General features: G+C 44.6%; 1 protein-coding gene across 1 annotated transcript in view; it reads left to right on the top strand.

Annotated features, from left to right (window-relative positions):
• Positions 1–24,231, top strand: part of LOC130123944 (receptor-type tyrosine-protein phosphatase N2-like) — a 269,323-nt gene that overhangs the window by 97,661 nt on the left and 147,431 nt on the right. The window contains exon 11 of the mRNA XM_056293277.1: positions 7,119–7,198. Within this exon, the coding sequence (XP_056149252.1) occupies positions 7,119–7,198 (80 nt within the window). The remainder of the gene's footprint in view (positions 1–7,118; positions 7,199–24,231) is intronic.

Below are 24,231 nucleotides of genomic sequence, written 5' to 3'. Positions count from 1 at the left end.
GACGTTTGTTATTTCACATCCTTATTATTGATAGCTCTTCATACAATTGTTTTGTAGATGTTTCAATTCAAGTTTCATTGTTGAGATAGATAGATAGATAGATAGATAGATAGATAGATAGATAGATAGATAGATAGATAGATAGATAGATGTGTCTGTGATTTAATTAATTGTAAAGCGCTTTTAGTGGCTGTTGCAGCTAGAAAAGCGCTATATAAAATGCAACTTGGTTGATATGTGTTTCTGTTGCTCAACCAACAGTCAAATGAAAGCTTTCTGCGCGTAACATGTTTCCCTTGTCACTTATAAATAGCATTAACTGCGTTAGCTTTTTGCTAGCTGCTGCTAGTTGTTTGGTAGTAAGACTGTAAACTATGTATTTAGCTAACGCTTCAAAGTTCAGCCATAAGAATTGATGACGGTGGCCCGAGGTTGTTATTCACCCGAAAAACGGCACAGTGTGCAACGTAAATCACTCTTTTAGTCTGGACTTAGATTCTGACCAGGCTCACGCGGGTCCCCCCGCTCAAGTGGTGCTAGTAAAGGCATCCGTCGTCATGCTCTTTAGGGGTTGATGGAGTGGTGGAAGCTGAGTTGTCAGCGGCAAGGGTTCCCCCCTCTGATGCAGGTTGCCTCACCCTGATGTCTCAGTGGTTTTGAATTTTAGACTACTACCAATGAGGCAGTTCCCAAACAAACTTGGTAGGCTATCAAGATAAACAGATATTACACATAATACTTGACAACAATCTCAACGAGACAGAACATATCTTTCTGCAAACTTTGATTAGACCTTTGGTATATAGTTACGTAATAACAATGTGAACACTGTAACATCATACCAGATATTATTGTATGTTTCATCCCCCCGACCCTGAGAGCCAGATAAGCGGCTTGGATCATGGATGAATGGATGGACAACCACTGCTGTGTCAGCCACTACTGTTACAGGGTCTGGTCAGATTTAAGCCATCAGCAATCCACTCTTTTGTTGTTTCATGCATGACCCCGGATGTTGGGAGTCGTTACACGCTTCTTGAGATTACGCGTTCTGAGTTTGGCACACGTGTCTGTCGTTTGCGCTGCATTCAGTATATCGTAGACAAACATGGTGTCAGAAGTAGTTGAACTCGTGTTCATGGATTTATATGTTAGCTGAGTGGGTAGGCTATGTCAAGATCGGACTCAAGTAGTTCTGAAGCTAAATCAACAAGCAACGTAACAGGTGCACATCACTCGCTAACAGCTAGCATGGCAGCTAACATTCCATCCCCGTTGCAAATGTGTTTCATGGGCAGCTGGAACACCAATTGGCTCATATTTCGGGCTGAATATAAGGACTACGCCCTTGTTATGGGTATAGCTGAAAGGGACAAGAAAATTCATGCTGCAACTGTGAGGAGTGTGATGGGAAGTGAATGCAGACATATTTACTGTCACAACCTGAACCTCCAATCAGGATCAAGGGGATGCCGCAGCAATACTGAATGTGTTGGAAAAGTATTTCAAACCTGTGAAGAATGTGATATATGAAAGGTAAGTGTTTGGGAGCTGCAAACAGGAGGAAGGCGAATCCATAGACAATTTTGTGACCAGACTGAGAGAAAAGGCAGCAAGCTGTGAGTACAGACAGCTAAGGGATGAGATGATTCATGACAAAATTGTACTGGGTGTTGCAAACGAGAGCACAAGGCGCAGAATGTTAAGAGAAAAAGGAACTCACGTTAATCACTGCTATTGAGATGTGCCGTGCAATGGAATAGACTGACATTTGAATGAGAGCAATGGAAATAGCAAGGCCACTCACCCACGTGGTTCATACCATCGCTAAGCAACAATCCAAGCATAACCAAGGGAGGCGGAGTAGTTCACCCAAATCTGTAGACACAGACTATGCATGTAAATATTGTGGCAACTCACATTCAAGGGGCAGAGAACACTGCTCAGCATTTGAGAAATGATGCAAGTCATGTGCAATGCATAATCACTTCGCAGAAATGTGTAAAAAAGCTAAAGAAGACCTACTGATGGAAAAGTGCACTGCATAGGAAATATGGCAGAAAATTCAGAGCAAAACAGTGATGAGGACATATACATGCATGAGTCAATCGGTGCCGTGCAAGCTAAAGGGAAGAAATTGTTTATAACATTAAGATTTCACAACAAGCCACAACAATATCAGTTGGACTCTTGGGCCACGTATAATGTAATGAGCCTCAAAGATAAGAAAAGGCGGGGGAGACATTGGATTCCATAGGCATCTTTGAGACTGAATGTACAGTAAGAGGCCACAAATACAAGCTCTCATTTGAGATAGTGACGACAAGCCAAGATCCTGTTCTGTCAGGCTCTACCTCTAAACGCCTGGGTCTCGTGCACGTCACAATCCCTGATGATGTACTGAAAGTGGAACATGCACAGCCCGGAGCCCTAACCAAGGAACAGCTGGTCAACAGATACAGTGATGTGTCCAACTCATCTGTGGAATCCGTACCTGGGGAAGTCCATTTTGACCTGGATCTCAGTATTCCTGCAGTTCAGTGTGCTCCTCGCAACGTTCCCATCAAAATGAAGGCAGCTGTTAAAGCCCAGCTGGACAAGTACGAGGCGGAAGGCCACATTGCACCCATCATAGAACCGACCGGCTGGATCAGCAACATGATAATTGTGAATAAGCCAGAAAAGCTGAGACTATGCATTGATCTTAAGTTCCTGAACAAGGCCCTAAAGCGCTCTCACTACATTATGCCTACTCTGGAGGATGGCCTGTACAAACTACCAAAGGCAAGAGTCTTCACCTTGGTGGATGCCAGAGATGTATTTCTGCAATGCAAACTGGACAATGAGAGCAGTTTCATGACCACTTTCTGGATCCCCTGGGGGAGGAAACGCTAGCTCAAGCTACCATTCAGAGTATCGGTGGCACCTGAGATGTATCAACGAAAACAACATGAGCTCCTGGTTGGACTGAAAGGCATCAGGCCTATTGCAGATGACATCTTTGTTGTAAGCTGTGGGCACACAGACAAAGAGGCTGAGACTGACCATGACATCAAACTCCTGGTGCTGATGGATCACTGTCGTGAGGTCAAGCTGCAGGTAGGCTTGAAGAAGCTGCAGTTCAAGGTAGCCGAAGTCAAGTTTCACAGCTACATTTTCTCATCCGCTGAACTGAAGCCTGACCCAGAGAAGGTGAGGGCCATCATTGACATGCCCAATCCAACAGACACAAAAGGTGTGCAACACCTCATTGGCTTTGCCACTAATTCAGCCAAATTCATGTCACACCTGACGAGTATCTGTGAGCCATTGCGACGCTTACTGGACAAAGAAGCTCCCTGGCATTGCCTGCCCAAACATGAGGTGGCAGTTCATGAACTCAAGTCTCTGGCTACAACCATGCCTGTCCTGCGCCACTATGATGTGACTAAGCCAATCACAGTCCAGAGTTGTCTGTGTTATGTTCATCTGTCGTCTTGTTTCACTCCATTTATTGTAAAGCAACTTTGAGTACCAGAAAAGCGCTATATAAGATTGATTTATTATTATCATTATTATTATTAGAGCGATGCCAGCCAGAGTGGGCCCGGCTGCTGCCTCATGCAGGAAGGCCAACCCATCATGTTTGTTTTGAGAGCTCTTACCCCACAGAAAAAAAACTATGCACAAGTTGGAAAACAGTGTATCAGCATCGTCTTCACCTGTCAGAGGTTTTGCTAATACTTATACGGCTGTGAACTGATCACAGCAGAGACAGACCATAAGCCTCCGATTTCTATCTTCAGCAAACCTCTCCTCAATGCACCCAAGAGGCTTCAGAGCATGCTCATGAACTTACAGAACTACAGTCTGAAGGTCATCTACAAGCCAGGGCCTGAAATGTTCATCGGCAACATGCTCAGCAGAGCAACAGAAGGGTGAACCGGCAGAGGGATGGCCTACCAGCGGCACACTATCTGTTCCTTACAGCAAGAGCAAGAGGACGCACAGCACGTGAACCAGGCAGACTACTTAAAACATAAGTGACCAGCGCTTAGAACAAATCAGGCTGCACACTGACCGAGATGAATGTCTGCAGACACTGAGGTCTACCATTCTCATGGGCTGGCCAGATGTAAGAGAAGAAGCAGCGACAGTCATCAAGCATTGTAAGGCACAGTTTGCACGATATGGCCAGCCAGACAAGGTCATCACAGACAATGGCCCACAATTATTTCAGTTTCCATGTTTTGCCTCTGAATGGGAGTTCGAGCACCTGACCTCCTCTCCAAGGCACCCGAAAGCAGACGGCAAGGCAGAGTCGTCCATCAGGATTGCAACGAATCTATTGTGTGATGTGTGACAGTGACAAGCTAACAAAACAGTGTTACAAGTTAACAAACAACATAAACAAATAAAATATGCTAACTAGACTTGCCATTCTGATACGTCTGCTAGTCGCCGATTTTGATGCACAACGGAGTCTGTCTGGATCCGACTGAGGCTCAAACACGTAGTATGGCTGAATCTCTCAGATGTTTGCTCTAACGCAAGCCATCTTGATGTGCACCGCTCTTTCACTGGTCAAACAGGGATGGTGGGCGGGGCGTGAAGCCCATATTTGCATATTCATAATCCTGAATTTTTCAATAAGGGAGAAAGAATAGATGTGCACCCAGCCCCTTTACAGGGTTTTTTTTGGGGGGGTGGGGTGGGGGACCTTGTTAAATAATATTTTAGTCATCTCAGGTCCCTTTCATACTTGAAAGTCCAAACCAAGGTCTGAACCAGAGTCTGGTTCTGGTGCTTTCACATCTGTTATTTTATAGTCATTAGGTTCACGACTTTTGCTTTCATACCAGCGGACCTTGACTTGAACTTTTGGCTCGTTGTTGCCGCCAGGTGTGCTCGTTGCCGCCAGGTGCCCTCGTTGTTGCCAGGCGCGCTCGCTGTTGCTAGGTGTTACTGTTTGTGTTTGTTTTATCACTTCCTATGATTGATCCGAAAGTCCGAACCTTTGATTTCACATTAGACATTCATGAACCTTGGTCTGAACCGAGACTACCTCCTGAGCTTAGACCAAAGACCGAGTCTTTGATCCCTGTACCCTGGTCCAAGAGGTTTCACACCTGGCAATCTGGTTCGGACTTTTCTGGAAAGTCTGAAAGTCCGGACTAAACAACATAACTTTAAAATCCACCACCGGCACACCTGTTCATCTAATCAATACCCAATTAAGTTGAATCAGGTGTGCCGGTGGTGGATTTTAACAACTACATGGGATATCTGGGGCGCCCTGAGGAGAGGTTTGGGAACCAAGATATCTATAACTCTTTTTTGGAAAACACAAGAAATGCTTGTTACTTTTTGTCCTTATCAATATTTGTATTTATTCTCATATTACATAGTGTTTCTATGGGCAAACAATCATTGCAAAGATAAAAATCTGTAAATGTAATTTTCTTGGGTGGCCTAAGATTTTTGCAAATGGATTTGCAATTATTTTCATGTTATTCAAACTTTTTGGCTGTTAATATCGTCAGTCTTTTTTTTTTCAGTGTTTTAATGTCACAAAGAATGCCTAGTTACTGGGGACTTTAAGCGTTTCAGTTGTATGCAGGATTTCCCCCCCCCTCCCATTCCTTCACAGGAAACATAATAAGTTTCCATGACCCAAGGGTCCATGAGACACATTCAGAACATGATAGTTTTTCAGGAATGTATCCTGGTCGATCTGAAAAGTGGGATGTTTTCTTACATCCTAGAAAACTCCAAAGAGAATTTAGAGGTCTCCTTTTTTCCCTCATTCTAGCTTCAGTAGGTTGGACCTTTGGTTTTGAATTAGGTTGAGCACCAACATAGAAACATGGCTCACATGTCGGAGAAAAGGGGGAGTTTGTATAAAAGCCTGAATTTTTACTGAATCGAATTGAAGTAGACCTTAATACCAACAGTTCAGTACACAATCGTTTTTGGTTTTTTTGTGTGGTTATAACAGTTTCTGTCTGAACAAACGATGCTCATGTGGAGGGCACCAATGAATTCACTCTTTGGCCCTTTTTGATGCGACGGTGAAAATGAAGCTAATCAGACTGGATTTCATTAAGGCTTTACTGTGAGCTGCCTCTGACCACCCAGGCTCGCCCTCTGTCTCTCGCTCTCTTTCTTACTCTCTCTCGCTCTTGCTCTTGCGCCGCTCTTTCTCTCTTTCTTTCTCTCACTCTCACTCTCGCGCTTTCTGTCTTTTTCTACTCTTGCTCTTACTTGCTCTTGTTCTGCTCTGTCTCTCACTCTCTCTTGCTCTTTCTCTCACTCTTTCTCTCGTGCCCTCTCACTCTTGCTCTTTCTCTCTCTCACTCTTGCCCTCTCTTGCTCTCTCGCTCTTGCTCTGCTCTTTCTCTCTCGCAGAGAGCGAGAGAGACTCGCTCTTCCTCTCGCTCTTGCCCTTTCTCTCTTGCTCTCACGCTTGCTCCCTCCTTCTCGCTCTCTTTCTGTCGCTCGTCCCGTCTTTCTATTTTTCTACTCTCTCTGTGTCTTTATTTTATTCCCTTTGATAGTACCTGTCTCATTTTTTGTCTTTCTGTCTTCTTCCATTCTGCTCCCTCAGATAGCTCTTTCAAAATGTATTAAGCATTATCACACATGTTAACTTTGCTATTAACACATGCAATGCTCCTAACACAACACTGACATACATATTTATTGAAAAAAGGCAATTAAAATGTTAAGCTTTGTTTTGTTTCGCATCCTCTCATTGCTTGACAAATCCCACCGTATGCCCGAGATCTTCTCAGGGTGCTTAAACGCCGCCAGGCACATTACATTGAAATTCAAGAGGTTATCTTGCTGTGGTGATGGGGATTGGATCAGCCTGAAGGATTGCTTACAGGTTAAAGCCATTTTCAAGCATCCCGAATGACTTTGCTTTAATGAGCAACTTTTTTTCCCCCCTCACTTTCCATTTTTTCCAGGCAAAAGATTTGAAAAACATTAAAATGCCTCACCGCCATGAAGAATAGTATCTGAAGATGTGTGTGTGTGTGTTTTTTTTTTTTTTTTTTTTTTTGGTGCTGCTTCTAATCATGTGTTTGCATGTGTGTGTGTGTGTGTGTCTGTGTCTGTGTCTGTGTCTTTTACAGGGTGGTGGGCCCCGCTGTGACCTTCAAAGTGCATCCTAACAGACAGAATGTCACCACAGCAGATGTGGCCAACATTGCTGGTAGGTTCCCCTTGACTGAAAATGTTACTTTGACAGAGAAAAAGACAGACCATTATTTGAGGCTGGCTTGTGCACCTGTGGCCCAAAATGAAAAAAATTCAAGATGGCCGCTCACATATAACTGTTCAGTACTGTGGTTTTCAGTGCTGTCTAAAAACACTGTGTCACACCCACACTGGTGCAGTGTGTATGTTTTTCTTTCTTTGGTAATGGTAAGACAGATAGCGATAAAACACAGTTAATACTAGCCCACCATCACACATTGTCGGTATGACTTAAAGTGTTAAAGACATTGCTTTGTGGCCCCCCTTTTTTCTCCCCAATTGTATCTGGCCAATTACCCCACTTTTCCGGGCCGTCCCGGTCACTGCTCCACCCCCTCTGCCGGGCTGCAGACTGCTGCATGTGTCCTCCAATACATGTGCAGTCGTCAGCCACTTCTTTTCACCTGACAGTGAAGAGTTTCGCCAGGGGGACGTGGAGCGCATGGGAGGATCACACTATTCCCCAGTTCCCCCCTCCTCTCTGAAGCTTCGACTGACCAGAAGGGTCGCTAGTATAGCGACCAGGACACACACCCACATCCGGCATCCCACCCACAGACACGGCCAATTGTGTCTGTACAGACACCCAACCAAGCCGGAGGTAACACGGGGATTTGAACCCGCGATGCCCGTGTTGGTAGGCAAAGAAATAGACTGCGATGCTACCTGGACGGCCGAAAAAATATAATTTTAATATCAACTTTTTATGTATTTCATCTTTCAAAACATAGTTCACAGAGTTTATGGCAGATGAAACAAAATAATATCCATCCATCCATCCATTATCCAAACTGCTTATCCTGCTCTCAGGGTCGCGGGGATGCTCGAGCCTATCCCAGCAGTCATTCGGCAGCAGGAGGGGAGACACCCTGGACTAGTTTAATGAAAATATTGCTTTGAATAGAGTTAGATGCACACTTAAGCATTGCACAGATGCTTTGATCAGGGGAGAGTTGGGTAAAGCAGCCATGTGTAATCTTTATGAAGCATGGTGTGATGAGTGAACATCGGGAGGGTTTCTGAGCAGTCGTGGTTGAGATCAAGTAAGCGACTCATGGTCACCTCGCTCCCCACATTTCTGCATTTAGAAACGTGGGAGCCGGGCCGGCTGAGTTGTCTTTGTTGTTGTAAGAAGCCCTTTGCCGCTCCCAGACTCAGTCCTCAGTAAACCATGCAGCCATGGCAGCAAATTCGCATCTGATGGAGGCTTTCAACAATGGCAGATGTCAGCAAACATGCTCGTAAAGCCGCAGCCTTTCCATTTGAATCTGCTTGTCTCGTCTGTTTTGATTTGTTGTTCTTGTTCACGCCGGTCCCAATTACGCAAAGCCCCTTTAAAATCAGCAACGGAGCTGCAGCCCCTTCAAGAAGAGAGTTTTACCTCGGTGTGCTTTTAGTATTCCTCTTAAGTAACTCGTTTATTCTAAGGTACAGAGGAAATCTGGACGTTTAGAGATTTAGAGACGAGGCCAAGATGGCAGCATTAATGACAAACATCACAGTGGGAGAGAAACATTTGCAAATGCATGTTTAGTAAGAATAGCGTCAAAACCTGTTCAACAGTAAATGGACTATATAGTGACCTCACAGCAATATTCCTGCAGCAAATCAGCAAGCAACATTTCCGATCTAAACATTTTATCCTTATTTTGGATTCTCAGTCATACTTGCCTACGCATGCTTATACAAATGTTCACTACTTCAAGACTTTTGCTGTTTGGTTATATTTTATGTGAGCAAATACAACACATTCAAATTTCTCATACACGTGTTCTTACACGCCCAAAAAGAGAGGTTTCCGTTCTTTCCAGATTGCATTTATTCAGCTCAGCCTGTTCTGTCATATCGCAAGGGTCTCTCTAATAATTTGAGCATGTCGACTAGTAGTCGAGCCATTGTGACGGTGTGTGTGACGGTGTGTGTGTGATGCAGTGTGACTCACAGTAATGAGGCAGGGGTGTTGATGAAGTGGGGAATAAAGAGAAGAGGAATGTTTGTCATTAGCCAACCTGTCAGTCCAGAGAGAGAGAGCGAGAGAGAGAAAGATAATCTTGAATATTCTTTGCCAATATACCCTGGGCCCAATTCCAGGTGTGCGCACACACACACACACACACACACACACACACACCCTTCAAATCACCTGCAGCGGGAAATTGGCTCTGTCAAAATAACATACATGAGAAGCTCAGCTTGTTTTCCCCAGATTCACGTCTTCATACACTGGCTTGATAATTACAACCCCACCTACTCACAAAGACACACACACACACACACCCTCATACATACACACACACTGTCTCTCTGACACACACACACACACACACACACACACACACACACACACACACACACACACACACACACACACACACGCATTCACTCACAATTGGGCTGATTATGCAATGGCCTCTCTCCCATTTTAAGTGCTATTGTTGGTGTTCTCATTTCCCGCCTGCTGCTCGGAGTTGCTCAGAGGGGTCACAGATGAGCCTCAATTGTTATTAATGCAAACATTTGATAGAACGTACTGGAAATGAAAAATGGCGGCCTCTTAGCTAAAGTGCAATAGTGTGGGCGGGCCGTCTTTAAACTGTCGTTTGTCATATTCAACTAGAATATCAATCCATCCCAAAGCGTACATTATCCCCCTAGCCAGAGTTTATACTGCTTTTCTGAAACATTAGGCTTTACAGGGCCATTGTAATGATATCTTTCTGTCATCATTTATGGTTCCTTTACGGAGGATTCAAGACATTGCACGTTTGTCTTTTGTGGCACGGAGACAACGCTGTGTATTTGGACTGTGGTTTTGTCAGTCGTAATAGGATCTGACACTTTTCGTATTATGTTCTGTTCTGTTTAATTCTATTCTATTCTATTCTGGCCTGGCCTATTCTAGCTTATCAAGGTCTCGGTAAGAAATTGTTCCTGAAATGAGTGGGAGAGAAGGGGGTTCTGGGCACAACAACCCCTTCCCCTTAAAGTTGTTGAGTTTGACCTTTCAAGGTTTCCAAACATCAGATGTATTTAGAACCTCCAATCTGCCCATAGTATTCATTAAGCAGCCATTTTGAGTTATATTGGAATATATATATAACTTTGACTGATGGCCTTGATCCCATAAACTTCTTTTGGGAGAAGTATTAATTGATATGTATTATGTATTAATGTAACAATTTGTCATGAATTAAACGGTGTAGTCTCAACTCGTTTTATTTCTTTTACTGTTCTTGTTGAGAAATATGATACCTGCAAATCATGGGCACTTTTAATGATGATAACTTTGCGAGAAATGGAATATCCCACACTGTCATTTTCATTTCAGTTTGAGCAGTTAGGTTTTCTGTTATGTTGCTAGTGTGCACTCCCACACACACACACACACACACACACACACACAAAGGCAGAAACAAGAAGGCATTTATAACTGCGATCCACTCGCTGTAATCAATTTTAAACAGAATCATTTCTCTTTCCATTAGGACAATACCAGATCAATATTAACCCCGGACTCCGTGTGGCAGAAGCTCGATAAAGGGAGCCAGACGGTTAAGCAAAACTAAAACAAACCCGGCACCGTGTTTTAAGAAGCCACGGTATTCTTTCTGTCACGCGCGCCAGCCCATTGTCAGGGGCCCCGGGGCCAGAGGGGGCCATTGTCAGCAGCAGGGGGAGAGAAGGTGGGGGGTGGCGGAGGGGGTTGGATGTCAAGATGGTGGGCAGCAAGGTGGTGACCCTCATTGTCAGGCCGGGGGTGGGAGGGGCACCAGGAGGCCACTTCCAGCGGTGCGTCACGGCCGTGAGAACCTGACCCCCTGAACAGGCGGGAGGTCAGGGTCAGGCCAGCGGGCAGCTCAATTAGCACTTAAAGCAGGAGAAGAAGCAGCTGAGGAGCCCCACCTCCTCTCAGGATGCCTTATCCCTTCCAATGTCTGTTCAAATTACTGCTCGCCAATTTTTGTTTTGCATACATGCTAATTGTGCTTCCCGGCTAAAGATGCTAACTCATCCACCTGCCTGCAACTGCTCAGTCAAATTATTTATTTATTTATATTCTCTCCCAGAATGCTTTGGACACTATCAGAAGTTGATTTCAGTGCTTATTAGCCCTCAGACTAAAGTTAGAAAGAGTTTATGTCAAGCCAACTCGCCATTGTTGAGTCCAGACAATGGCTGATTGCTCAGTCAGAGGGTGTAATATCTGAATTTTGATTTGTGTGCTGACATGGAACCAATTTTGTGGCAGCAAGGTCATGAACAGCTGAGTGAGTTAGGAAGATACCCCCAGCAGGGAAAATGTTAGCAGTGAATGGTTATCATCACTAATTGATGGAGTGTTTCTGAAAGAAAAGGTTGGAGCTTGTGATCGTCCCTGAATAGTTCACATTGCAATCAAAATTAACTTCGTTTTTTTGGTTCACTACATCGGGGTTTGTTTGTTGGTTTTTTTTACGTGAAATTCTGATCATATTTTAAAAGGACATTGAATGCCATGCTTTGTGTGGAATTGAATAGTATACGTCCTGATGTAATTCAATTTGTTCAATTTTCATTCACTTAATAAATCATGTATAAAATATTTTATCAACTTTTTGAAATTTTGTAATTATTCCATTTATGATGGAACCTTAATTATATGGAATTCACTGTAGGTTTTTTGGGGGGGGTATTCTTTTCATTTTTATATTATTTTATTATTTATTTTTGTTATTTTTATCAATTTTTGTTTGCATTGTTGAGGACCTGCTTGTTATCTTTTGCCGTCCAGGGTCACTTCTGGTCCCCCGTGTCCTTAAATTTCATTCACTGCAGTGCAATCAGAAAATCATGACTGACCTTTTACATTTTAATGCCTAGGCTCTGATTCGGAGTGACTTGCAGTGAGTTTGAAAGCAGGAGAGTTTTAATTTCTCAACCACCAATGTAAAACGGCCACAAGTATTATGGAGTCAAGTGTCAAAGCCATAGTATCCACACAAAAGAAATAATAAATATTCCCATGTTGATCATTCTATATGCTAAAGAAGAGATATGAAAAAAGAGCTGAGGAAAAGAAAATGTTTTAATTTTAATTATTTAAATTTCCATAGACAGGATTATGTGATCTCTATGCATATCGTCATACTGCATATAGTAGATATGGTAAAAGCCACACCATCACAAGATTGATTCACACAAGATTGAGATGGCTTGGACATGTGTGGAGGAGAGGTGCTGGGTATGTTGAGAGAAGGATGCTGAATATAGAGCTGCCAGGCAAGAGGAAAAGAGGAAAGCCAAAGAGGAGGTTTACGTATGTGGTGAGGGAAGACATGCAGGTGGCTGGTGTGACAGAGGAAGATGCAGAAGACAGGAAGAGATGGAAACGGATGATCCGCTGTGGTGACCCCTAACGGGAGCAGCCAAAAGTAGTAGCAGTAGTAGTAGTAGTAGGTAAAAGCCACACCGTCCTCTAGTTAAACTGCATCAGCACTGCCATCAACACTGGCTGGTTCTACCTCAGCTGTTAAATAGATGGTAGATATTAGTACTGTATAATGAACTAATTGCGTCTTTGAAATTGGTTGCTGTGTCGCCCCCGCCCCCCACTCCGTTTTCTCAAATCAAAAGACTTTAAACCTTATGGATCATCCACCTCTGGAGCGGTGTCTGTGTTTCAGCAGCATTATGATTCTCCAGGCAGATGTAGGACTACATAGAAGGTCTGTATTGATCATTGTTGACCGTTGACTTTAAATCTGTCCGATCCAGGTTTCGTTGAAGACGCCGGTGACTCGAGGGGACGGAGCATTTCAAAGGCATCGTTTGCGTCTGGCCTCCCTCTTCGTTTCTTCTCTACCTCGACTTTTTCATCTCTCCTCTTTTTCATCCGTCCGAGTGGATTAGCATAGATCTCGAACACTGACAGGACTGACCTTCACTCCAGCTAAAGACTTTTCAAAATGTGCTGCGTAATTACCGAGCTCTTTAGGTCAAAGTAATGCGTTTTATCTACCTCACTACACCCCTCTATTGATGTGAAGGCCCTTAGCCTTCAGACTGCAGTCGTAGTCCCCTTTTGCCTCTCAAAGCACCAGCTCCTTCATGTGTTATGTCGTAAAGAGGTGAGGGAAGGTGTGCATAAGTACACCTAAGTAATGTGATCAATTTGTCGTTGGCATCAACAGTTAGAAGTTTGCACGATGCTCTGCAGCTAGATGACTTGGAGTGACCATGCCTGCACATACAAACTCAGATCCTGTGATTATGAACAATTTTAAAGGTATCTCAGAATTGCAGAGTGCTTTCCACTACACTATCTTTCAAAGGTCATTGTTATAATTGCTGTTACGGGTGCTCTGAAAATTGTCCAGCTGACAATCTTCAAGTCCTTTGTTGACTTCACATCAGCTGTCTCTCATGGGAGCGCCTTTACTTCTCTTGCGTTCTCAGTGCACGTTGCTGCTTTCACAGACAAACCATGTGACTGCAATCCCTCCCCCCTTTTTTCTCCCCAATTGTACTTGGCCAATTACCCCACTCTTCCGAGCTGTCCCGGTTGCTGCTCCGCCTTCTCTGCCGATCCGGGGAGGGCTGCAGACTACCACATGCCTCCTGCGATACATGTGGAGTCACCAGCCGCTTCTTTTCACCAGACAGTGAGGAGTTTCACCAGGGGGACATAGCACTTGGGAGGATCCTGCGATTTCCCACAGTTCCCCCTCCCCCCTGAACAGGCGCCCCCCGACTGACCAGAGGAGGCACTAGTTCAGCGACCAGGACACATACCCACATCCAGCTCCCCACCTGCAGACACGGCCAATTGTGTCTGTAGGGACGCCCAACGAAGCCAGAGGTAACACGGGGATTCAAACCAGCAATCCCCATGTTTGTAGGCAATGGAATAGACCACCACACCACCCGGACGCCCGTGACTGCAGTTTTAATGTTTTTCTTGAACTGAAAGTTCCCCTCAAAAGCTTTTTTTTTTTTTTTTACATTTTATTTAGTGTTAAGGGAGGTTTGACATTTGAGCCCTTGAAACATTGAAAAAACCAGTTCAGTAATAGGAAAATAGATGTTCTATTCCTCATTCCTGAAAAACAAGACTTTTTCTAGTTTTGTTGCATGGCACATGGGAATATCTGTCCTACACAGATGATTAACACATTCCACTGCAATACAGAAACATGTCCATGGCATACTTCAGCACCTATCCCTGCACATCATCAACAGCAACACGGATGACTGATTTTGTGTCATTGCTGTTACTGCGTGGAACTCCTTTAATTGTTCCCATTGATTAGCAGAGTGACTGCATTGGAAACAGCTCTCATGTTGGGACCTTTTCCAGGACTTGAGTGCCCTTCAGGAACACGCAAATCCATCTGAGTTTAGCTCATTTCAGTTCAACTGCTAATCAGTTTTCATCACACGCTGAAGGCTAATCAATTGTAGGACTTTCTCTTACCTGTTGCCGAAGAGAAAAAAAATCAAGCTGATGGGGCAAGATGTTTACTGATGCAATTTGCTAGGATGCAGCTTCACATTTTCTATCGGTTTGCCTGTCGTTATCACAGTTAGCTGGAGGCGCTGTGTGAATTGCAAGGTGTCTCATCCTAACTTTTGAAAAGCCTGCATGACCCCCCCCCTGCCATCCCCGACCAATCCAGAGTCAGCTATGCTTATTTTTGGTCCGAATTCAGAATAAGCTGGGAGCTGTGTGGTGGTTTCCTCTGGAGCTTTGTGAGCATCTGTAGGTGCGGAGTGTTTGGATGGGGAAGGGGGGGTGTACAGGTGTTGCGCCAAACTCAAGTTTGCACAGCAGGGCAATGTGATCCCATGCCAACCACACAGCCTGCCAGCCTGCTAGCCAAGCAGCCAGCCTGCCTTCCTGGGCGCTGTCATAAGCCTGCTGGTGACTGCCAAACCCCTCTCTCACTCTCACTACTGCAGCTGGCAGGGTCTGTCAGAGTTGGCCAGGTCTCCTGACGTTCACGGCGGGCTTGGCAAACCTCCCCCAGATGGCGTCCTTGTGGCAGAGCAGGCCTCGCACTTGCATCACTTTTGCATCATAGCGCTCGCTGCTGGGCTACAGTGGGAGGGGTGCTTCCGTTCATTTTGTACTGGCCTCTGTGATGTGAGAATATTGTATGTGGGAGTGTTAAATCTACACCATAGCGCCCCTTCTGCATTCCAGCGATGATATAATGTCTTTGTTTTAGGCTGTTGGTGGAAGTGTGTGTGTGTGTGTGTGTGTGTGTGTGTGTGTGTGTGTGTGTGTGTGTGTGTGTTTTCTTTTTTCTTTTTATCAGAAAAGCATTGTCAGTTGTTGGTCTGTAGAGGGACTTGGATGAGTTTATAGCAGAAGGGGGTTGGGTGGGTGGAATCCTAAATCCAGGTTCAAACCATCACTCATTTCTCCAACTCAGCGCGCGCGCACGCACACACACACACATACGCAGAAACATAATGCATCACATATACACATTTAATCACATCTGTATGTGTGCACATAGACCCATAGCCTGATACTCTTGTCCAGCACAGGAACAAGCTCACACACACACACACACACACACACACACACACACACACACACACACACACACACACACGTTAGAACACTTTGAAATTCAGAATGATGTCATGCAGAATTCTTTCATGGTGCCTCTCTGCTTCATATTTTAATCATAATCTAATTTAAATCCAGCCATTCCATTTCCCACTAATTTAGGAAGCCCCATTTAATGTGAGAACAGCATGCGGCCATCATCAGAAGTTGTAAGCAATAAGGTTTAATAATTTTATAAACCTTTTTAAATTGTTATTGAGGGAGGTAATATCATCTCATCTAGTCTTTTCGATATGACAAAGCCAGACCATTAGCTCATTTTATGGGTAATTAATTGTCTCATTTTAGTGGCTGTTCCTCTGTCATAAGGTTGTTTCGGCCATACAATCTACCCCCCCCCCCCCCCACCATCACCACCACATAAAAAAAGACTCAAGAACTGAACGGTGACAAAGGAGAGGTGGGTCTAACTGATTATATCGTTGGTATCTTTTATGGCACAGAGGACTTATCTTGTATCTCATATGCGATTTTAAAAAAGGTCTGCAGACAGAATCTCAGACACTGATAAAGATTTGATGAGCAGGGTTTTACACCTAAGACCCTTATTACGATTATCTAGATGAAATTACTCAAGCCCGGGGACCGGGGGCACGAAACTATAGCCTACTACAACTTTTATTCACGATAGAGCTTAGACAAGCACAAAAGTGTCTCCAACGTGGTGTCTTGGCTGCCATTCAGCCTCTTCACTATAGTTTGCTGCAGTTATTGGCGAGGGGGGGCTGAGGCCTGAGGAGGCTGGCTCCTCCTTTTAGCCCTCTCTGAGATGTCAGATGAGATGTAGCAGCAGACAGCAGAATTGATTGGCCCCTCTTGAGCGCGCAGGCCTTGTTTACAACGGTACTCAAGTGTTCCCACGTCTGCCACCACCTCCTCCCATCTCTATTTCTCTCTTATCCCTTCACTCTTTCTCCCTCATGTTTCCCCCTGCATTCTGTCCTCTAGTTTTCTCCCTCACCCCCCCCCCCCCCGTTTTTGCTCCGTCCTCTCTCTCAGTCCGTCTTTCGGTGTCAATTTTTCTCCATCCTCTTTCTCCCCCCTCCTCACACTTTTCTTTCTTCTCTGGAAGGGAGGAAAGGTGGATAGAGATGTTTAGAGACACTGGGGTGGACACAGAATCGAAATAAGCCAGAGTGAATAGGACGCGGCCTGCTCCAGTAGACGAGCCGGCACCAGTTTGAAAGTTATTTGAAATCATGCCATGATGTGAAAGAATTGCCACTAATTTGTTTTTTTTCCAAGAATATGTACAGGAGCTGATTTTCAAATTCGAGAGGCGTGCGAAATATATCGGGGGCACCGCGGTGGCTCACCTGGGAGAGCGTGTACCACATAGGGCTGAGTCCTTACCGCAGCGGCATGGGTTTGAATCTGGCCTGGGCCCTTTGCTGCATGTCATCCCCTCTCTCCCCACTATCACTATCCAATAAAGGCGGAAAATGGCCAAAAAAAAATATATATATATAGTTAGCATATCAGTACTATAAGCCAATAATTACTTGAAAATGTGTTACCGGTATCGGGACATATCAAATTATGGTCAATATGTTCGCGCTGACATGATGACACATTTATGTGCTGACGGCAACAACAAGCATTGATTGACAGGCAGGTCGTGTAGGCCCTTTTGATATTTACAATTCACTTGAGGCGACAGTGTAATTGCCAGCATTTTAGAAAGGCGTCAAGGATCATCCTTTTATAGAACAAATGGAAGAGCAAAGATGTTTGAAACCATTAGCCAAAATAAATGTTAGCATATGTTCCCCTTTTAAGTTGAGGTAATTTGTGCTCATCTCCTCGAATGCAGACTCTTGGAGATAGTTTAGTGTTCAGTAATCATTCAGGACAGGCACTAATAAAGTGGTGTTTTTTACACGTCTGCATCTGCACCAAGCATCACAATCACAGCATAATAATAGGTAAACGCCACTGGTGGAAAATAAGACACATGGCAGTATCGCACTGAAACGAATGGTATTGTTAGCGGCCGAAATGACCGTAGAAATGATCAGTTATTGGACCTTGGCAAAGAAAATTCAATATTGTGCGTCTGTAGAATCCAGTCACAAATTGACTTCGGATTTGAATGCATGCACATACGCCATTCATTCTCACAAACTGGGAAATCTTTTCCTGTATTATTAACCCTGTGCAGTATTTCAGTTAAAAACACACACCGTAGTGAGATTACGTATGTCCTGCATGTTTTCCATAGCTTCCCTTGAATGTCACTCTTTATGTTAAGCAGCAGTATTATATTTCAAGTACATCGTGGTAGAAATATACAACATACATTATATGTCGATTGTGCTGTAAATTTGTGTCTATTTGTATTTTGACTATTTGTATAATTTTTTTATTTCGTACCACTGGGGAGTTGCACTTAATTTCGTTGTACAGCTGTGCAGTGACAAATAAAGGCGTTCATTCATTCATTCATTCATTCATTCAAAAGGGCTGACAGGGGCGTCCAGGTAGCATAGTGGTCTATTCCGTTGCCTACCAGCATGGGGATCGCCAGATCGAATCCCTGTGTTGCCTCCGGTTTGGTCGGGCGTCCCTACAGACACAATTGGTCATGTCTGCGGGTTGGAAGCCGGATGTGGGTATGTGTCCTGGTCACTGCACTAGCACCTTCTCTGGTCGGTCGGTCGGGGTGCCTGTTCGGGGGGGAGGGGGAACTGGGGGGAATAGCGTGATCCTCCCACGTGCTACGTTCTCCCGGTGAAACTCCTCACTGTCAGGTGAAAAGAGGCGGCTGGCGACTCCACATGTATCAGCGGAGGCATGTGGTAGTCTGCAGCCCTCCCCGGCTAAGCAGAGGGGGTGGAGCAGCAGCTGGGACAGGTCGGAAGAGTGGGGTAATTGACCAGATACAATTGGGGAGAAAAAGGGGGAAAAATCCACAAAAAAAAGAAATGAGTTGACTGTCTTTATTTGATTTGCATTGCGGGACCTCTTTGTCAATACGTAGGTGGAATTTATGCAAACCCTGAGACCACAGAGGGACAAGGTCACATCCACGTGTGAAATGGTAAATCCAATTAAAGGGGTTTCAAGCCATGTTTTTTGTTTTACACTTAAAAAAATCCTAAAAGCTAATCAAAACATGGGGGAAATAAAATATGTGCAGGTGAGCTGCTGAATGTCTATGTGGGGATTACTATTATTATTTTTTTTTTTTTTTGTTGACACTGATCCTGATTTTGTTTCTGTCTTGTGGTATTCAGTTACAGTCCAGCATGACTGCGTTTTCACCTATACTGTATCTGTCGCTCACTCCATCTCAAGCCACCTAAACAAAAAGTAAAAAAATGGCGAATGAATATCTTTGGAGGACTATTTGAAGTCTATTCAGGATCCTTCACTGTCCCCTTGCATTGCATGTACGGTCCTGTATCCCTGGTCCCTCATATGACCGTTTGTGCTTATTTGACAATGTGAGTCAGGAGCTAAGTCTCTGCTCCGGCAGCACCCAGATAAATACCTATGCGTTGACTCCACTTGGTGCAAAAAGTGCCTCATGGCGCGAGCGCAGAAGACTATGTGCTCATCACTGGGGCGGACACAAGGTTTTCCCACCCCACACGGTGCTTGACATCCTAAAGACAGGCTCTCGCTGCGAGGTTTGAGTTCCCTCTGAGCAGAAGAGGAGCATGCCTCCAAAAAAAATTTTTTTTTTTTACATTAAATCTTTATTTTTCTAAGGGTGTGTATCTCCAAGCTAAAATGTCCCTCACTATCCCCGGCTCTGTCTGTTTCACCATGTTTCATGTGCTGAAGGAGCGAGAGACAAAGGCAGGCAAGAAGCTTCAAAGGCTGTGGGTGACATTTAGTGCTCAGTATCTTCAAAGACCAGGGCCTCTTTTGTAGTTTTTCTTTTTGTGTATAATTAATGTTGCCCTTCCTACAGATTTTTTCTTCCTCTTTTTTTTTCTTCTTCTTTTTTTCTTCCTCGCGTTGAATTAAAACGAAAGATTAAGGATACGGTTCTTAATTTTCAATTTGCATCCCCGTGTCTTTTAACCTATTTGCCGGCAAGTTTTACCAGCTGGGTATGACCTTATGTGTAGGCAAGGCATCTTACGCCCTTCAGCGAGACACCGAAATCCTGCTTGCCAACCGATTCTAACTGTCGGCTGGCTTCAGCTAGCAGTGCGCACAACGCGCTGGTGCGTTAGCATGCAGTTACTACACTGCTCAAAAAAATAAAGGGAACACATAAGCAATGCAATGTAGCTCCAAGTCAATCACACTTTTGAGATATCAACCTGTCCAGTTAGGAAGCAACACTGATTTGTGAATCAATTTCACCTGTTGGTAAATTGTCTAATTTCCACCAGGTGGAAATTAGACAATTTGCAAGACAACCCCTATAAAAGGAATGGATTTGCAGGTGGTGGCCACAGACCATTTGCCTGTCCTCATCTTTTCTGGCCGATCTTTGGTTAGTTTTTCATTTTGCTAGTGCTAGTGGCATGAGGCGGTATCTGCAACCTACAGAAGTTGCTCAGGTAGTGCAGCTCATCCAGGATGGCACATCAATGCGTGCTGTGGCAAGAAGATTTGATGCGTCTCCCAGCACAGTGTCCAGAGCATGGAGGAGGTACCAGGAGACAGGCCAGTACACCAGGAGACGTGGAGGGGGCCGCAGGAGGACAACAACCTCGCAGCAGGACCGCTATCTGGTCCTTTGTGCAAGGAGGAACAGGAGGAGCACTGCCGGAGCCCTACAAAACGACCTTCAACAGGCCACTAATGTGCAGGTTTCTGCTCAAACAGTGAGAAACAGAATGCATGAGGATGGTATGAGGGCCCGACGTCCACAATTGGGGCCTGTGCTCACAGCCCAACACCGTGCAGCCCGATTGACCTTTGCCAGAGAACATCTTGGTTGGCAGATTCGCCATTTGCGCCCTGTGCTCTTCACAGATGAGAGCAGGTTCACACTGAACACATGTGACAGACGTGAGAGAGTCTGGAGACGCTGTGGAGAACGTTCTGCTGCCTGCAACATCCTCCAGCATGACCGGTTTGGCGGTGGGTCAGTGATGGTCTGGGGAGGCATATCCTTGGAGGGCCGCACAGACCTCTACGTGCTAGCCAGAGGTACCATGACTGCCATCAGGTACCGGGATGAGATCCTCAGACCCATTGTCAGACCATATGCTGGTGCAGTGGGCCCTGGGTTCCTGCTCATGCATGACAATGCTCGTCCTCATGTGGCCAGAGTGTGTCAGCAGTTCCTGTATGTCGAGGGCATTGATGCTATGGACTGGCCTGCACGTTCCCCAGACCTGAATCCAATCGAGCACCTCTGGGACATCATGTCTCGTACCATCCGCCAACGCGATGTCGCACCACAGACTGTCCAGGAGTTGACCGATGCCCTGATCCAGGTCTGGGAGGAGATCCCTCAGGAGACCATCCGTCGTCTCATCAGGAGCATGCCCAGACGTTGTAGGGAGTGCATAAAGGCACGTGGAGGCCACACACATTACTGAGCCTCATTTTGAATCGTCTTGAAGAATTTCCACAGAAGTTGGATCAGCCTATGTTCTCATTTTCCACTTTGATTTTGAGTCTGATTCTGAATCCAGACCTTAATGGGCTAATGATTTTGATTTCCATTGATCATTCTTAGGTTATTTTGCTCTAAACACATTCCTCTGTCTAATAAATAAAGATTTTCAGCTGAAATATTTCATTCATCGAGGTCTATATTGTGTTTTTAGGTGTTCCCTTTATTTTTTTTAGCAGTGTATATAGACAGCTTAGCTAAGATCAGACTGTGTTCAAACAGTCAGCCTTTTTTCATTGAAATATTTCTGACCTACCCACATTTTGTCACCAACTAGCATAGCTAACTCTATGTGCTTGATTTCTCATAAAACTTGAGATCTATATATATAGTGCGGTGAGGATGATGATGATGACTTTAATGGCCAGATGAATAATTGAGTCATGATTTTTGTGCTGACTCTCTCTGCTGATTGAAGACGAGAGACGTCTTTTTGCGTGAAATGGCAATCCTAGAATTCTACATGGTAAATTAACAACGAATGAAGAAATCATGACTGTTGTTTTACATTTTACTTCTTACATCCTGTTTCCATTTTATCATTCTGTTACCATCTACTTTTCTACTCTGCTAGCTGTTGCCCTTTTGGCTGTGTGGGTGTGACATTTAATATACTTAATATATGTATATGATTATATGCAATCATTAAATATATATGATCATTAATCAAACAGTAGTAGTACAAATAGTAGTATTAATAGTAGTAGTAGCAAGACGTTATTCATCCGTGAAGGGAAGTTTCCCTTTCAAAGATGCCATCATTTGCAGCGCCACACACAGATACGTATATGTACATGCATACAACACAATAAATTCTCAGACAAGACAAATGCAAGTAAAAAATAGTACATACAACACTTATACCACATGTGTACTACCTTCAAGAGGGCACATTATATTGCTGGGACAAGCAGAGAACCAGTAATTTTGTTCCACAGTATCATTACGCACGGTACAAATGACTGTACCTATGAGGACATATTTGTCATAGCAAGGGCCGTGCCTCAAGTTGCATCTCAAACAACACTGACACTTACTTGGTTTGTGGTGTTTTTAGAAAAAAAATGGCGGCGCGGTGGCCCAGTGGTTAGCGCTGTCGCTTCACAGTAAGCAGGTCCTGGGTTTGAACCCCAGACCATCCTAGGTCCTTTCTGTGTGGAGTTTGCATGTTCTCCCCATGTCTGCGTGGGTTTCCTCCAGGTGCTGTGCTTTCCTCCCACCATCAAAAAGACATGTATGTTAGGGTTAATACTGCTACCTGTGCTCCTGAGCAAGGCAATGGAAAGAAGCACTAGAGTTGGTCCCTGGGGGCTGCAGCCGCCCATTGCTCCTATACAATAGGATGGGTTAAACGCAGAGAACACATTTCATTTTAAGAATCCAATGTCAAATAAAGTGGCTTTTTCATTCAAATAGATTTTCGAAATTAAAGCAAATGCTGTTTCTTACTTTTCAGTACATGCTACTCGTAGTTATTATGATAATGGCAGACATAGGCTGTATCACTGCAGGTCAATTGACGGTGCTCAGCTGTGTAACTCAATGCAAGTGTCCCGCCTTTTATGTGTTAAACCAATGAGCTTACGTTTCCAGGGCAGCTTGTCCAATAAGAAGACACCCGGCGTCTTTTGACGTTCACTGAAAAATCCTGAGATTTGTTGATGTAGCCCACACTGTGCATTCCACACAGCATGAGAGCGTGTATTTGCCGCCATTTTAAATTACCCTTTATGATTGCACAGGGTATTTTTTGTGCGTGGACGTTACAGTTTCTTGTGAGGGAGACGGGTCTCGTAGCAAATGTCAGAGGGTCAGTCCTGACAGCGGCCATGGTGAGATACATATCCCTCAATAACTGCAGCCTAAAAGAAATCTCCTCTCTTTTTCGTGAATCATGACTTAATAACTCTAAAATAAAACGCGTTGTGTAGGGAACGTACCATCAGATCATTTCAGCCTCTCCCCCATCCAGGGAGAAGGCGTCATGTGCAATACTCGGCTCCGCTTGTATAAGTGTTGCTATTTCCTGCTGGAAAGGGCAAGCGCAGATCTGTCAGGCATATTGAGAAGGTTGCTTTTCTACCTGTCAGGATGATGTGAAGGAATGGATATGAATTATGTATTGAGTCATTGAAAAGAAGAGAAGATCATTTCTCTCCCACTAGGAAACATGGGAATACAGCAGCCTGTGATGTTACGCCAGGAGTTTCCGTTTGCTGGCTGCGCCCAGTTACAACATCAAATTTAAAAAAAAAAATGTTGGATTTGTTGTAGTAATGACCAATTTGTGCTATTTGAAAATGGTGACACGTTTGTGAAATGATTGTGAAATGACACAACTTCAAAACAAATCGTGGTTCCTTTTTAATGTCTGTACATTACTTGAATCTTTTTTTTTGGGATGGGGGGGTTCCCCCCTTTTTCTCCCCGATTGTATGTGGCCAATTACCCCATTCTTCTGAGCCATCCCGGTCTCTGCTCCACCCCCTCTGCCGAGCCGGAGAGGGCTGAAGACTACCACATGCCTCCTCCGATACATGTGGCGTTGCCAGCTGCTTCTTTTCACCTGACAGTGAGGAGTTTCACCAGGGGGACGTAGCGCGTGGGAGGATCAAGCTATATCCCCCCCAGTCCCCCCCCCCGAACAGGCACCTCAACCGACCAGAGGAGGCACTAGTGCAACGACCAGGACACATGCCCACATCCAGCTTCCCACCCGCAGACAGCCAATTGTGTCTGTAGGGAAGCCCGACCAAACCGGAGGTAACATGGAGATTCGAACCAG

The sequence above is a fragment of the Lampris incognitus genome, chromosome 14 (assembly GCF_029633865.1).
Source record: "Lampris incognitus isolate fLamInc1 chromosome 14, fLamInc1.hap2, whole genome shotgun sequence".
Lineage (NCBI taxonomy): Eukaryota > Metazoa > Chordata > Actinopteri > Lampriformes > Lampridae > Lampris > Lampris incognitus.
Note: the sequence above shows the minus strand (reverse complement) of the source record. Positions and strands in the feature narration are given on the sequence as shown.